Source organism: Rhinoderma darwinii, chromosome 4 (genome assembly GCF_050947455.1).
Source record: "Rhinoderma darwinii isolate aRhiDar2 chromosome 4, aRhiDar2.hap1, whole genome shotgun sequence".
Lineage (NCBI taxonomy): Eukaryota > Metazoa > Chordata > Amphibia > Anura > Rhinodermatidae > Rhinoderma > Rhinoderma darwinii.
This window is the reverse complement of record NC_134690.1, coordinates 316,244,348-316,260,692: the sequence shown is the minus strand read 5'-3', so window position 1 is coordinate 316,260,692 and position 16,345 is coordinate 316,244,348. Positions and strand designations below refer to the sequence as shown.

The 16,345-nt window shown below is 41.3% G+C and overlaps 1 protein-coding gene across 2 annotated transcripts in view; it reads left to right on the top strand.

The window, feature by feature from the left end:
* MRPS5 (mitochondrial ribosomal protein S5) overlaps positions 1 to 16,345 on the top strand; it is a 225,374-nt gene that overhangs the window by 150,482 nt on the left and 58,547 nt on the right. For both annotated transcript variants that reach the window (XM_075864416.1, XM_075864417.1), the window contains one exon: positions 3,810 to 3,867. In XM_075864416.1, the coding sequence (XP_075720531.1) occupies positions 3,810 to 3,867 (58 nt within the window). The remainder of the gene's footprint in view (positions 1 to 3,809; positions 3,868 to 16,345) is intronic.

Sequence of the window (16,345 nt, the reverse complement as noted above, 5' to 3'; positions counted from 1 at the left end):
AACTATTTTTACTTTTTGTTTTGTTTTGTTTTTTAGCAGACTTATGAGGCTTTCCTTTTCTAGATTAGTTTAACCCTTTAACCACCGATGACGAAAATTAACGTCTTGGTCGGCTGCTAGATCGCGCACCATGACATTAATTTTTGTCAGTATTTCAAACTGTCACTCTGTGTAAACACAGAGTGACAGGCCCGCGCTGACACATCAGTCTCGCTGGACAGCGGACCATCGCCGCTGCTTTCGGCAATTAACCCCTTAAGTGCGGTGACGGATTGCCGTCACCGCATTTAAGTGGTTTGAAGCACATCGGCAGCCCCCACGAAGTGATTGTGGGGGCCTCCGATGCTTCTTGTGGCAATCGGAGGCTAGACAATACCCTCCGGGTTGCCATGTACGGAAGCCTCGGAGGAACAGCCTCCGGCCGGTCCTCCTCGGCTTCCTGTCAGAGTGACCGTCACGTCACAATGACAGTTGGAGTATATTACAACTTTTTAATCACTTTTTATGTACCAAAAAATAACAATAAAAACTGAAGCTCCTCCCGCAAGAAATAAGCCCTCACACCACTCTATTGATGGAAAAATAAAAAAGTTATGGCTCTTGGAAGGCGGGGAGTGAAAATCTAAAATAAGAAAGCAAAAAATGGATCAGTCCTGAAAGGGCTAATTCATTTCTAATGAAAAAATGTATGACCACATGTGGGGTATTTCCGTACTCTGGAGAAATTGCTTTATAAAAAATGGTTGTTTTTTTTCCTCCTTTATCCCTTGTGAAAATGAGAAAATTCAAAATTTTAGTGGAAAAAATTTTGATATTAATTTTCGAGCCCGAATTGTAATAAACTCTGCAAAAGACCCGTGGGGTCTAAATGCTCACTATACCCCGAGAAAAATTCCTGGAAGGTTTTTCCAAAATAGGGTCACTTTTGGTGGATTTCCACTGTTTTGGTCCCTCCAGTGCATTGCAAATGCGACATGGCACCGAAAACCATTCCAGCAAAATCAGAAATCCAAATGGCGCTCCTTCCTTTCTGAGCCCTGCTGTGGGTCCAAACAGCAGTTTATTACCACATATGGGGTATTGTCGTAATCGGGAGACATTACTTTACAAATGTTGGGGTGCATTTTATTCGTTATTCCTTGTAAATATTCAAAATTTATATGTTTCAGAAAAAAAGTACATTTTAATTTTTACAGACTAATTCCAATATATTTAGCGAAAAACCTGTGTGGTCAAAATGCTAACTATACCCCTAGATAAATACCTTAAGGGGTCTAGTTTTCGAAATGGGGCAGTTTATGGGGAGTTTCTATCATTTCCGGCAGCTCAAAGCTTCTCCAAATGTACAGTGGGGCCTAAAACATTTTCAAGCAAAAGTCCTGACAGCCTCGGGGTGCGCCCTTCCTTTGGGGCCCTGCCGTGTCTCCAAACAACGCATTAGAGCCAGAATGTGGGTATTTTTGAAAACAGGAGAAACAGGGTGATAGATTTTGTGGTGTGATTCTACATTCTCATGTTTGCTTTACAAAGAAATCGGTCTTCAAACTGATACTTTTATGAAAAAAAGTGAAATGTATTATTTTTTTCACCCTCTATGTATTACATTTAGCAAAAAACTGTGGGGTCAAAATACTTACTATACCCCTAGATAAATACCTTAAGGGGTCTAGTTTTCTAAATGGGGTCATTTGTGGGGGTTTCCATCATTCTGAGACCTATGAGCCTCTGAAAACCTGGCTTGGTGCAGGAAAACAAAATGTACTTACAAATTGAATAATAATTGTATACATTTTGAAGTCCTCTAAATTGCTGAAAATGTATTTTATTTTTTCAAAAGTGCTGCCAAAATAGAGTAAAGAGATGGAAATATATATTTCATTAAAAAAATTGTATAGTATGTGTGTACATATGTGACATATTGCAGTTAAAAATAGGGGAAAATTTTAATTTTTACAAAATTTCTTCAATTTTTCTATTTTTTAATTTCCGCAAATTGTATCAGTCTACTTTTACACTAAAATAAAGTACAACATGTGACGAAAAACCACTGTCAGAATTACTTGGATATTCAAAACTTTCACAGAGTTATTCTCTGATAAAGTCAGACATACCAGATTTGACAAATCTGGCTTGGTCATTAAGGTACAAACACGCCCGGTCATTAAGGGGGTAATTAATACCATGTTTTCAATTTTTTATTATGAGCAGACAAATCACAAAAAATTTGAAAAACACTTTTTTGTAATTCTTTATATATTTATCTATATTATAAAGATATCTGTACACTCTACAGCTCTGTAACAATTAGTCGTCTTCTCTCTCCATCAGCCTGGATCGCTGTGAGTGAAGAGGTCTATAAGGCTATATTCATATTACGTGAAAAAATGGGCAGTTAACAACGGATCAACACATCAACGTGTCTCAAAGTTTGAATCCATTCCCCAGCCGCCTGACCGTTTTTCACCGCCACTTGCGGAGGGTCTTTCATGGATGTTAAAAAAAAAAAAAGATGAATTTTATTTGTTAGGTTTTTTTTTTTTTGTCCCAGCCACATGAAAACACCACAGTGTCCATGTAGATAGTGACGCGATACCAACTGTAGATACTGCCACATTGCCCACTGCAGATAGTGCCAGTGCCCACAGCAATAGTGCTCACTGTATATAGTGCCACAGTGCCCACATAGTGCCACAGTTCCAACACTAGATAGGGTAGCGAACTGTGGCACTATGTAGCTACATACAGGTAGCGCCACCCACCCTGCAGATAGCAGCACCCGCCCCCATAAATGGCACCCTCTTTCTGTAGATGGCACGACACTTGCTCCCTGTAGGAGCGGAATCCCTCTGGCCGGCTGTTCAGTTCCTAGAGAGAGCCCCGACGTCACAGCCATATATGGATAGTGATGCCAGGGGCTTCTCCAATAGCGGAAACCCCGGTCATAATGTCGGCCGGGGATTCCGCTCCTAGAGAGAACCCCTGACGGTGGACAGTGATGTCAGGGGCTCTCTCTAGAAGCAGAATCCTCGGCACAGAGCGATCTGACGCCGGGGATTGCTAGTGGGAGTTTAGGTGGCGCCCATCTACAGGGGGAAGGGGGTTTGATGCAGAGGGGGAGGTTGCTATCTACAGGTGGGGTGGCACTATTTTCAGTGGGATGTTGAGACATCGGTGGCTCCCTCTAGGAGGGGAATCCACTGGCTTGGGATTTCGCTCCTAGAGGGAGCTTAGGTGGCTCTATATACAGAGGTTTTTGCGGGAGGTGTGTCTGTGTGTCTCGCGATCTACAGTGGGGAGTGTATTCCGTGGCTCTTAAAGCCCCGGCGGAGAGTGCAGCGCTGCCCACACTGAAGCAGCGCTGCACTAGTTAAATCCCGTTCCAGGCTGCCACCGTTTTATGTACATGACCACTGCACAGGGCATCAACATGAATAATAGTGGTCCCAGCACTGATGCCTGGGGTACACCACTTATAACCAGTGACCATTCAGAGTAGGAATCATTGACTAGAACTCTAGATATGGTCCTTGAGTCAATTTTCAATCCAATTGCAAAATATACTTTCTAAACCTATAGTTCTTAATTTACCCATTAGACGTTTATGAAGGACAGTGTCAAATGTAAAGTCCAAAAACACTATATCCACAGCGGACCCCCTGTCTAGGCTTCTACTCACCTCTTCATAAAAATTGATCGGTTTGGTTTGACAACTTCTGTTCTCTTGGTTCCTACTGAAATGTTTAATGAGGGATCTATTTATGTTTTACACTGTGCTGTATTCCATTTTATTCTGTTCAATCTCCATTTAGGCAAAGAACAAAGCAATCCAGTATCTGCATTATATCGAGCGCTACAACAACCACACAAGTAAGCTCAATCCTGACTGTAAATTTACCAGTATCTGCATTATGCATTCAATATCGCCAAATAGAGTGGATTTCCCAGAATCAATAATTATCACCTATCCATTGGATAGGTGATAGTTTTTTGATTCCTGGGGGTCCCTCTTATGAGGGGGATCATGTTTGAAGGAAGAGGATGGATGAAATGTGCAGTAATATAAGGTATCAGTGCCAGGCTTGTAAGAAAGAATGGTACTTCGAGATGGCTTCTTGAAAAGGTTCTCTTTATTGGAATGACAACGCGTTTCCGGACCAGACTGGTCCCTTTGCACGAGTAAAGCATTTTTATTTATAGTGGAAAAACGCGGGAAAGCCAGGTATAAAACCGTTACATTTCACATTTAAAAATGCACAGGAGGGTGGGGGGAAAACACACCATGTAGCGTTGTACGTTCAGCTTACAATGCACTCTCATTATTCAAATGTTCTAAAAATGTTTTCATTTATTTAATCATTGCACTTTTTAGCTGACTTGTTTATACTATTTATTTACATTGATTGTATTCGCTATTATTACAAAGGCAGCGATGTCAAACGGCTGTGGGAGCTTATCTTGCATTTGTTTCCTTTTAAACTGTATGCACATATACAAGATCTTTCATCCAAAATTCGTTCAGATATTCGGGTTGAAAGAAATATTTAAAAAACATTTTGCTCAATTAGGAGAGTATAGGTAGCAGCTCCCTTACAAGGTGTTTTGTTTGATAATAAAAAAATTATTTGTAATTATATGCTGACAAATCACAGTCTTCATTCTTAAATATTAAAATCAAACAATATATATATATATGTGTGTGTGTGTGTGTGTAATCAACATTTTAGATTAGCTACCTTAAAACTGCTTATAATAAAAAATTTATGATCATATATAGAAAGATATTTCAAGCTTAAAACACAGATTTCGTTCAAAAATATACTTATGAAACGAAATGTACTAAAAAACATCATGTATTTTAGCAGCAGTTATTAATAATCCTAAAACCACAAGTGATATTAAAATATAAAGTCAATGAGTTCGCTCCTAGACATGCACTTGGAGCTATATTTGTGTGAAGTCAATAAAAGTGATGAGATATTTTTGCCAATAAAGTATTTCCACTATCCCTATCTGATGAGGGGGGACCTTTCAATATGTTTTGGCTCCTAGGGTGACAGAGATGAGTTCTTCCACCAGATGCTGCCTCTCTTTACGTTTTATCCTAAACACTGCTGACCTGCTGTGGAATCTATTGGTCAGAACTTATTCTAAACTAGCTGTGCCCACGACTTCGTAAGCGCAGACCACTGAAAAACGTACCAATGCCGTTTTTTATAAGTATACTCCTAGCTAGAGATGAGCGAACTTATGAAAAGTTCGGTTCGGCTGGTTCGCCGAATTTCACTAAAAAGTTCGATTCGGACCGAACTAGTTCTGACCGAACCTGTAATTTCCGTGTTCCGAGCATGGTACTGTCCAGGGTGCTGAAAGGGTTAATGGGCTGCACTAACTCTTTCAGCAACCTTGACAGTACCATGCTCGGCGCGCGGAAAATAAAATTTTAATGTAATCAAAATTAAAAAAATACGTTCATACTTACATTCCTCCTGTGCGGCCTCCAGCGATGACGTTTCATCCATGTCGCCGCTGTAGCCAATCACAGGCTGTAGTGGCGGTCACGCACATCAGGATGACGTCAGAAGGCCGGCCTCCAGGGATGACGCTTCATCCCACGTGACCGCCTCTGCAGCCAATCACAGGCTGCAGCGGCCTCTGCAGCCAATCACAGGCTGTAGTGGCGGTCACGCACGTCAGGATGACGTCAGAAGGCCGGCCTCCAGGGATGATGCTTCATCCCACGTGACCGCCTCTGCAGCCAATCACAGGCTGCAGCGGCCTCTGCAGCCAATCACAGGCTGCAGCGGCCTCTGCAGCCAATCACAGGCTGTAGTGGCGGTCACGCACATCAGGATGACGTCAGAAGGCCGGCCTCCAGGGATGACGCTTCATCCCACGTGACCGCCTCTACAGCCAATCACAGGCTACCGCGTCAGGAAAGAAGGTCGGACTGAAGGAAGAAGAGGGACTCTTCACCAAGACAATGACCGGGTACGTATGAAATGCTTTTTATTTTATTTTTAATCAGCAGCCTCTTTTCTCTATCAGTGATTGATAGAGACAAGTGGCTGCCGATTAGTATAATATTTTTGTAATGTTTTTTTCTGCCCGCCCGGGTTCGGTCAAAACGTGTTCGGCCGAACCCGGTGAAGTTCGGATTCGCTGCGAACCGAACTTTTCGCGATGTTCGGACCGAAACCGGGTTCGGATGTCCCGGTTCGCTCATCTCTACTACTAGCCTTGGACCATAGTCAAGACAAAGTGGAAAAAACGAAGACCATAAACAAACTTCAATTAAAAATAGCTTTCTTACAGTAGTCAGGTTCACTACAACAAGGCTTCCCTGTAAACAATATTAGCAGTAGAACCAAAAGGGATGTGTGCATAAAGATTGGTGGAGTTGCTAACACGTGAAAGAGAGCCACATAAAGCTGGCCGTGCGCAGAGCAGCTGACACTGAGGTCGACGCCCGCAATGCGCAGTGTTTGGCCCGGCGCTTTGTTGATGGTCATAGCGTAACATAAACTGACAGAAGACCGGGTGTGCTTAGGGAATTTAAAAATTTCACCGGATAGTTGGTAGCGTCGTCTTGTTCAATGACTGTTGATAGAGATATATTCTGCACTTTCCCCAAGAACGCACGTCAATATGTCAGCGTTTATTGCTGCTGCCTTGTCGTTGTGAGGGGTCAAAATAGCTCTTTCGCATAGCCAATAGTTTTCATGATTTGTTATTTGTGTTGGGTCGCCATACACAGAAGAAATGAGGTCTTGCAGTGATGGAACAGTACAACATAAATTATCAAGCCAACTAACGTTCCCTTCTTCTTGTGGATACGTGCCGTCACCAATTTTTAGTAATAAATCTGAAAACTCTTGTGCATTTGGGTTGCCTCCTGTTCGCGCCCGCATATTTATTGTTAAATGCATCGGTATAACGTTGCGCCACAGACTTGAGCTTTTTAAGCAGGCTCTAATTTCATCTGCCCTCGTTCCTCGTGTTATGACTGGCAAAGTCTGACTAAAATCGCCACAGAAAAGCATTGTCATACCATCCATAGGCCAGTCATTTTGTCTGATATCTCGCAGGGTTCTATATACCGCTTCTACCGGTTTACGGTTTGCCATAGTGCACTCGTCCCATATTACTAAGCAGCAATCGCGTAGAACCCTTGCTTTTATCGCTGTTTCTAGAAACATTACACACTGGACTTTCCGTAAGATTCAAGTCAATCGGGAACTTGAACATTGTATGGGCGGTCTTGCCTCCAGGCAACAATGTGGCTGCTATGCCCGATGGAGCGACAGCAAGAGCAATTTTTCTTTGATTGCGTATTTGGGCTAAGATGACTTTAGAGAGAAATGTTTTTCCTGCCCCACCGGATGCATATAAAAACACGATTTCTCCTAAAGTACAATCTACGCTATGACACATGCTATTGAATATAATACGCTGTTCCGCTGTCAGACTCGAGACACCGTTTTGCAATGTTTTGGCCAGTTCCGCTGGATTATAGTTTATTTCCGCCGCGTACTCCCTGTTAATGCGTTCCCTGTCTAAAGCTGGTGCGGGAATGCCATATTGAGAGACAGCATTACCGCCTATAGATGTAACTATGTCTTGGATAGCCAGCAAACATCCATTCATATTACTTTCACGCAACCTGACGTTCAGTTCGCCATTATTGTTTAGTTCCTGAAAAAGTCTTCAACTAATTCTTCCTGATATTTTTGCCAAAACTGTGCAGTATCCGAAAGTCCACAAAAAAAAGCAAACTGGTAAAAAAATGATGCAAGCAATGTGGACTATAGCTGACACATGCTTTGGCCAAAGCGCCATCCCAATGCTGATCACCATCTAGCAAGTGAAGCCCTCGGCAAGCAGCCTGGTAAGTAGGATATTCATTATCGTCAACCTTTTTCAATTCGGCAAAAGTAGGTCCTCGCACTGTATATAGAAGTAAGCGTAAGTAATAGCATTCGGAGTTGTTTGGATGCACCGTATAGACTCTTCCAATGACGTGTTCTTTTAAAATGCCGGGCTCGCCATTCACCACTGTTCCATGTTTTCTACGGCTGAAAACACCTTGCTGCTTATTATAAGTATAATATGACGGAACTTCGTTATATAAGTGTTTTTGCAAAATCATCCGTTTAACAAAGTTTAAAGTATACCAGCAAAGTGGTTTGTCGCGGGTTTTCTAACTGCTCTGCCATATTTTCAGGGTTGAAGTACACCTGTTGCCCGCCTTCAAGGTGAACATCAAGATGCATCACTGGCGGATGTCTCTTGTGAATGTGGAAGCTAAAAATGCGCCACACCGCCTCAGAAGAGCTTATATATCGGCCAGATTGTAACCTTGTGACTTCGTCGTATTCATTATTATTGGTCAACGCAAAAGTGGCCTGGTCAATACCCTTGTTGACGTATTTACATATATATTTGATGGCTTCGACACGGTTACGTATTTCGACGTTAATGTGAGCTTGAAATGTTCTTGATAACACCGGTGAATAGGGTACAACCAATGTCCAAAACAATTTCTTTACCATGTAACCTAACTGTAGCTGTGAAACCGCCTTGTAGGTGTGATCTTTGACAATACAATGGATCCCCCGACATCGTTTGCTCTAATACCGCTCTAGGGTATCTTTTAGAGCATTGACCTTCCTGCATGCAAGGAGAGTTTCTATTTAAAGCGCCGCATTACCCATGAACCATGTGCATCTTTACAATCTATTGCAATATTGGATCCTCGTTCCGGTCAGGAAATTCAGTTTGACCGTGTCAACAGCATTGTGACAAATTTTTTCTTGCAACCACAGGAGAATGTGCCACTCAACTCTGTACATGAAACAAAGAGCTGAACCGAAAACATTTGGTTTTGTGATCAGGTCGATCATCAACTTTAGTTTTAAGTGGAAAACTCTGGCTATAATATCACGCCTATTGTATGACTCTTGTCCTGCGAGAAGTTCTTGGGAAATTTCGTACCACTTTGGATTAGTTGTGAACATTATGAAAAGGTCAGGCCGGACGTATTTTCAGACGTAGCAGAAAGCGTCTTGTTTACGTTCATGCATGTAACGCGGACTACCGGTAAAACTGGATGGCAGGATAACTAATCGCCCTAAGTTTTCAACGTTATTATCTTGATGCACGTAATCTTCAGCGCGTAAAGGTGTCTGGTTAGTTTGTATGTACACTAAACGCTCAGTCTCTATTTTTGCATACATGTCCACAATAAATTGGCTGAACAATCCTCGAACTTGTTGCAAATAGATAAAACGATTGTGCCTTATCTGCAGCAGGTATGAATAAAATTCCTGGGCTGATATATTTTTATGAAAATTTGTTACCCTAGTAGCAGGATTAACTTGGTAGAGTCCAAAATTGTACCCATCTTCGCCGTGGCCATAAATGAAGGGATATTGCAGAGCGTCGTAAGCTTTGTGTGTTTTGAAAATATCTTGCAGGCGATCGTCGTGAGTGCGCAACACGATGTCATGCCTATCGCACACCTGATCAACTAAAACCACCGCAACTTCATCTGTGACAGGGGCGTTATACCTGGTGCGGTGTTCAGAAACAGAACGTCTATCTGCGCTGATGATAATTTTGTAATCTGCAGAATAGACTGTAATGCAGCTTTGAAACTATGCACGTACGGATTCACCTGATGCAGCATGTTTTGAAGTGGAGATATAAGGTTACTATTTAATTGTGGAAAGTTTTGCTTTCTGATATTGGCCCGTTCATTGTAATGTGATACGAAATAAATCTGAAGAAATTGTCGCTCATCTTGTGGTAGCAAAGATCCGATGAGATGGTAAACTTGGCTTTGCACTTTGAAGGTTGGCATGAATGGTCCCTCTGTAATTAGTTTTGCCCTAAAAGATGTCATTTGGAATGTGCTGTTATATAAACGGACACTGTCTAAGAAGTGTTGTGGATGGTCCCCATTTAAAAGTTGTTTTTTTTAAGCTCTGGAGGTTCTTGAAATTTTTCAATGTGAACTTTACCACTTGAACAACAGATTCCATTTGGATATTTTCTCCATTTGAGAGCACCGCAAAAATTGCAAATTATGACCATACCACCTACGGAAGCAAATTCAGCATAGTCAATCCTAGGGGAATACATAAAACCTGCTGTTTCCTTATTGATCCAAGGAACAACATTGTTTGCCGCACCATACTCCTGAGACTCATCTGAATCTTCTGATGAAATAGACGTTCTATTAAGAGGTTGTCGAATTCGATCAGCCTCTAAGCATGATTGATATTGTTCTGCTGTTTTCTGCTTGCCGTATTCCATCTACTCTTTCCCTTTCAGTCTATAAATAACTTTTCATTATCTTTGCACGTGTGTTCATAATTCTCTCCAGCTGATTCCAATCGTCGTTGATATTGGTCTTCGCTTTCGAGAGCTGTGGCATAGTTGTGACGTTAATCGCACTTTGCGGTCTTTACTACTATCAAGCTCTCGAGAGGTAGCTGTGCCAGCTCTCTGAGAACTCAAGCGAGATTCTCTGTCGGTGAAAGTTTCAGACTCGTGTGACGATGCATGGCACTCTCGATCAACAGATAGTCGCGTTCCTCGTTTCTCGCCAGAGACCGAGAGTCCGCCACGCGAGCACACTGTGTACTCACGCTGGGTAGAAGTTTCTGATGAGCGATTTTTGGCCTGTCGTTCTTGAGCTGCAGTAAGTGTCGCTTCATGATCATCTTCAGATTCTTGAGACCTAATTAGTCTCCTTCTTTTTGCATCTCTGCTATATTGAGAAATATTTGATCTTTTTCTGGAAGGCATTTACTCTCCTCAGACCGAGAGGCTGCTGTCCGAGCCCTTTGAGACAACCAATCAGATTACAGTTTTTGAGACAGCTAGATGCATGAAAGCTGTTAAAGGGGGTGGGGTAATAGCGGGATTCACTGGTTAGTGACACCAACTATTACTACCGCCTTTATAAACAGGGTTACTAGGGTTATGCTTAGTTCTCCTACCTTTTCCTTATACTAACGTCTATCTAATTGCTTTTGCTGCTACTCAAGGGAATAAGACTGTATAGTAAATAAAAGTAATATTTATTAACATACAGTAATCACTCATCTATAAAATACAGTAACTAATCACAGTACAGTATAAACACGGTATCACAATTGTAATTATACCGCCACCCACTTACCTAAACATACATATGAATACAGTTACGTTACAACACAATACACATAAGTTACTTTTAATTCTCACACGCTCACTATCTCTGTCCCACTCCCTCCTAATATAACTTACCCTATACACTAAGGGTTAACACGGGATAAGGAGGAACAAGGGGAATGGGTTTCTGTGTACCTGGGGATGTGCAGGTCAAGGGTCACTGCAGGGTACTTAGGGCAGCAAAGGTGAACAGGGTTCAGCAAGGGGTTAACTTCAGGGACTTAGGGAACACAGGGTTAATCAGGGAAGCAAGGGTTAACTCGGACTGGGACAGCAAGGGTTAACTCAGGGACTCTGGGACAGCAAGGGTTAACTCAGGGACTCTGGGACAGCAAGGGTTAACTTCAGGGACTCTGGGACAGCAAGGGTTAACTTAGGGACTCTGGGACAGCAAGGGTTAACTTCAGGGACTCTGGGACATCAAGGGTTAACTTCAGGGACTCTGGGACATCAAGGGTTAACTTCAGGGACTCTGGGACATCAAGGGTTAACTTCAGGGACTCTGGGACATCAAGGGTTAACTTCAGGGACTCTGGGACATCAAGGGTTAACTTCAGGGACTCTGGGACAGCAAGGGTTAACTTCAGGGACTCTGGGACATCAAGGGTTAACTTCAGGGACTCTGGGACATCAAGGGTTAACTTCAGGGACTCTGGGACATCAAGGGTTAACTTCAGGGACTCTGGGACAGCAAGGGTTAACTTAGGGACTCTGGGACAGCAAGTGTTAACTTCAGGGACTGGGACAGCAAGGGTTAACTTCAGGGACTCTGGGACATCAAGGGTTAACTTCAGGGACACTGGGACAGCAAGGGTTAACTTAGGGACTCTGGGACAGCAAGTGTTAACTTCAGGGACTGGGACAGCAAGGGTTAACTTGGGGACAGCAAGGGTTAACTTAGGGAACACAGGGTTACTCAGGGAAGCAAGGGTTAACTCATGGAGGAGACAACCTAGAAGCACTGAAGCACAGGGGACAAAACACCCCAATAAATGGTATTCTACATATAGCAGCCACGTATTGTAAAAGAATATATATATCTTTATTTATAAATAACAATACATGGTATCACATGAAATATAATAAACATACAAACAAACCATATGGAGAGCAGCAGCACGGTAAACCGATAAGTATACCAAAGGGTTAGCAGACCTGACCCAACTCAGAGTCTAACGTCCAATATCAGATAACGCCAGAAAAATAAAGACATAATAAAATGTGTTGCACAAGTAAATATACCAAAAAAACGCTACAGAGACTGCATAGTGTGTATAGGACGATAGTCTAAAAATATGTAAGAAAGCCTATAGAGATAGCCAGGCAAAGTGATGGCAGTAACGGCAACATCTAATGATAGCCTAATGCTGAAAGAGGTAACACATACCTAAGGACATGGTGGAAGAGGAGGACAACTGAGATGGGACACAGGAGCAAAGACGCCTCGACGCGCGTTTCGCCACGGACCGGCTTCGTCAGGAGGCTGACGATATTAAAATAATGGGGGACTTATATAGGATAGCTAGCAATAATACTACTACACACCTGTGGATTCTGCGCAGATCGACGCTCACACCGCATGTTGCGAGACTCCTCATCACCGGAAGCGCCAGAGTGTCCGCATGGTGATGACGCGTCCCGTCAGATGACGCAAGCCGCACATCACCAAGGAGATGCGGACAAACAAAATTGGCACCACGGAATGAGGGAATCACAGCGCATGCGTAGAGGAGCGTACGTACATACAAACACTAGGTGAATGAGACATAAAGGGAAATGAGAGAGCAAATGGGTATGTACGAAGCAACTCAGAATATAGAAAAGCTCTATAGGGATAATATAAGCATGATGTCTTACAAATAGCAGATACCAATTTCAATTCATGAAGGATATATAAATATATATAAAAATAATAATAGTAGATATAAATAATCTATAGATATCTGATAGATCAAATTTAACACAATAACAGAAGAAAAAACATATGTTGTATACATGAAATAAAAAATATATAAATAATATAAAAATTAATTATGCATAGGGTTTACATATAAATGACACCTACATAAACTCTGTCAAGTAATAGAAGATAAACGTGAAGACAAAAAGTGAACATAAAACTAAATAAATAAAAATAAAATGGACTGAGAACACCAGAATAAATAGAGTGCATAGAGCAAATACAAAGTGAAATATATGAAAAAATATAAAATAAATATAGTGTGAAAAGAAATAGATATATGTGCAATATACAACCAATAGCAAAGATAATAAAAAAAAATTGACAATTTTTTTTTTAATTCATAGTGCAAAAAATGAATAACAAGTGTGAAAAGGAAATATGGACAGAGTATACAAAATGATATCACAATAGGCATAGACATTCAGATAACATACATATAAAAACATATATATGACAAATAAATACATACGAAAAATAATAATGACAAAAAATATAAATAAATGTGTGATAAATACGAAAAATAATAGTAAAAAATATAATAAAAGGTGAAGAATAAAAAATATATAAATAAATAAGACATGATAATGAAAAAATAATAAAAATATAAAATAAACAATATATGTATAAAGAAATATACAACAAAATAGATTAGAATTGTATATTAAAGCTTGACTGAAGGAATCATCCACCGATGCTCAATAATTCGTGATGTATAGGGTATTCATGAACTAGGTATTCAGCCCAGGAGAACATCACAATAGAATAGGCCAACAAAACTATAACATAGAACATAAAACAAAAATGAGAACATATATACAAACAAAGTCCCCCCGAAGAAAATAATTTTAAATGAAAAATAAAAAATTATTAAAATTCGCGCAAAAAGGTGACAGTTACAGAAAGGGTTTGAAGCTATAATTTTTATATTATTTATATATTTTTTATTTCATGTATATAACATATATGTTTTTTCTTCTGTTATTGTGTTAAATTTGATCTATCAGGTATCTATAGATTATTTATATCTACTATTATTATTATTTTTATATATCCTTCATGAATTGAAATTGGTATCTGCTATTTGTAAGACATCATGCTTATATTATCCCTATAGAGCTTTTCTATATTCTGAGCTGCTTCGTACATACCCATTTGCTGTCTCAATTCCCTTTATGTCTCATTCACCTAGTGTTTGTGTGTACGTACGCTCCTCTACGCATGCGCTGTGATTCCCTCATTCCGTGGTGCCAATTTTGTTTGTCCGCATCTCCTTGGTGATGTGCGGCATGCGTCATCTGACGGGACGCGTCATCACCATGCGGACACTCTGGCGCTTCCGGTGATGAGGAGTCTCGCAACATGCGGTGTGAGCGTTGATCTGCGCAGGATCCACAGGTGTGTAGTAGTATTATTGCCAGCTATCCTATATAAGTCCCCCATTATTTTAATATCGTCAGCCTCCTGACGAAGCTGGTCCGTGGCGAAACGCGCGTCGAGGTGTCTTTGCTCCTGTGTCCCATCTCAGTTGACCTCCTCTTCCACCATGTCCTTAGGTATGTGTTACCTCTTTTAGCATTAGGCTATCATTAGATGTTGCCGTTACTGCCATCACTTTGCCTGGTTATCTCTATAGGCTTTCTTACATATTTTTAGACTATCGTCCTATACACACTATGTAGTCTCTGTAGCGTTTTTTGGTATATTTACTTGTGCAACACATATTTTATTATGTCTTTTTATTTTTCTGGTGTTATCTGATATTGGACGTTAGACTCTGAGTTGGGTCAGGTCTGCTAACCCTTTGGTATACTTATCGGTTTACCGTGCTGCTGCTCTCCATATGTTTGTTTGTATGTTTATTATATTTCATGTGATACCATGTATTGTTATTTATAAATAAAGATATATATATTCTTTTACAATACGTGGCTGCTATATGTATAATACCATTTATTGGGGTGTTTTGTCCCCTGTGCTTCAGTGCTTCTAGGTTGTCTCTATAGTCGTTGGGGACCCACTGTTTTTAGAGGTCTTTTGTAGGTTTACTTTAACTCAGGGAGGAGACAGGGAGAGAGAGAGTTAAGTGTAGCTGCTTCTACACTTGATACTTAGCGTGTCGTGGAGGAGAATAGCAGAAGACAGCAGCAGGTCGCTGGAGGAGAGAGACAGGACAGTAGAGGTGAGCCGGGTTCATGGTGGTGTGGGAGGCAGGCAGTCGTCGTCAGCTGCTCCTCGTTGGTGGAGTGGTGAGGTCGTCTTCAGCTGCTGAGCGTACCGACGCAGGGCTATTTAACCCTGCCGGTACGCTCGCAGTGGGGGGCGAGTGGCGCTTGCCCTCGGCTAGCATGGGTCGGCATGGTGAATGTATCACCAGCCGACTCATGAGCGCCCGCGCGAGACCGTCTGTGCGCGCGGCAGTTTTGAAATGGAGACTGGATAACTATCTCCTGTCTCCATGGTTTCCAAACAAAGCAGGGCAATGCTAATTGTCCTGATTTGTTTACAACAGTATTCATGACCAGGGCTGTTGTTGTTACAGCCCTGGCTCATGATACATTATATGTATTATACATACACATACATATTATATATATGTGTGTGTATATATGTGTGTGTGTATATATATATATATATATATATATATATATATATATAAAATCTATAGGGACACTTCCCTTTACAATCCCCCTGTTGTCAGGGACTCGACAATGCAATTTGGGGAAGTGTTTGTTGGGTTCTATTTACCCCCTCAACCTCCCAGGTTACCGGTAATGGTCTGAGATGAAAGGTAGTATACTATTGGACCTAGATACTCGACATCATCTATCTCCACAAGGACACCTTCTCGCCAGTCCTCAGACTCTGGAGTCTAGTGTCCAAAGAAACAAAACCTCACAGTCCATAGAATGAAGATGAAATTAAATCTCCTAGTCCATAGAACAAAGCCTCAAAGTCCATCAAATGAAGTTGAAATGAAACCTTCATAGTCCATAGAATGAAGAAATCTTCATAGTCCATAGAGCGAAGAAACCTTCATAGTCCATAGAACGGGGTTGAAATAAAACTCAGTCTATAGAACGAAGCCCCAAAGCTCATTAAACGAACAAAGCTCATATGAAAACCTCAAAGTCCATGAACCGCAGATTTCTTGTTCTTTCTAGCTTG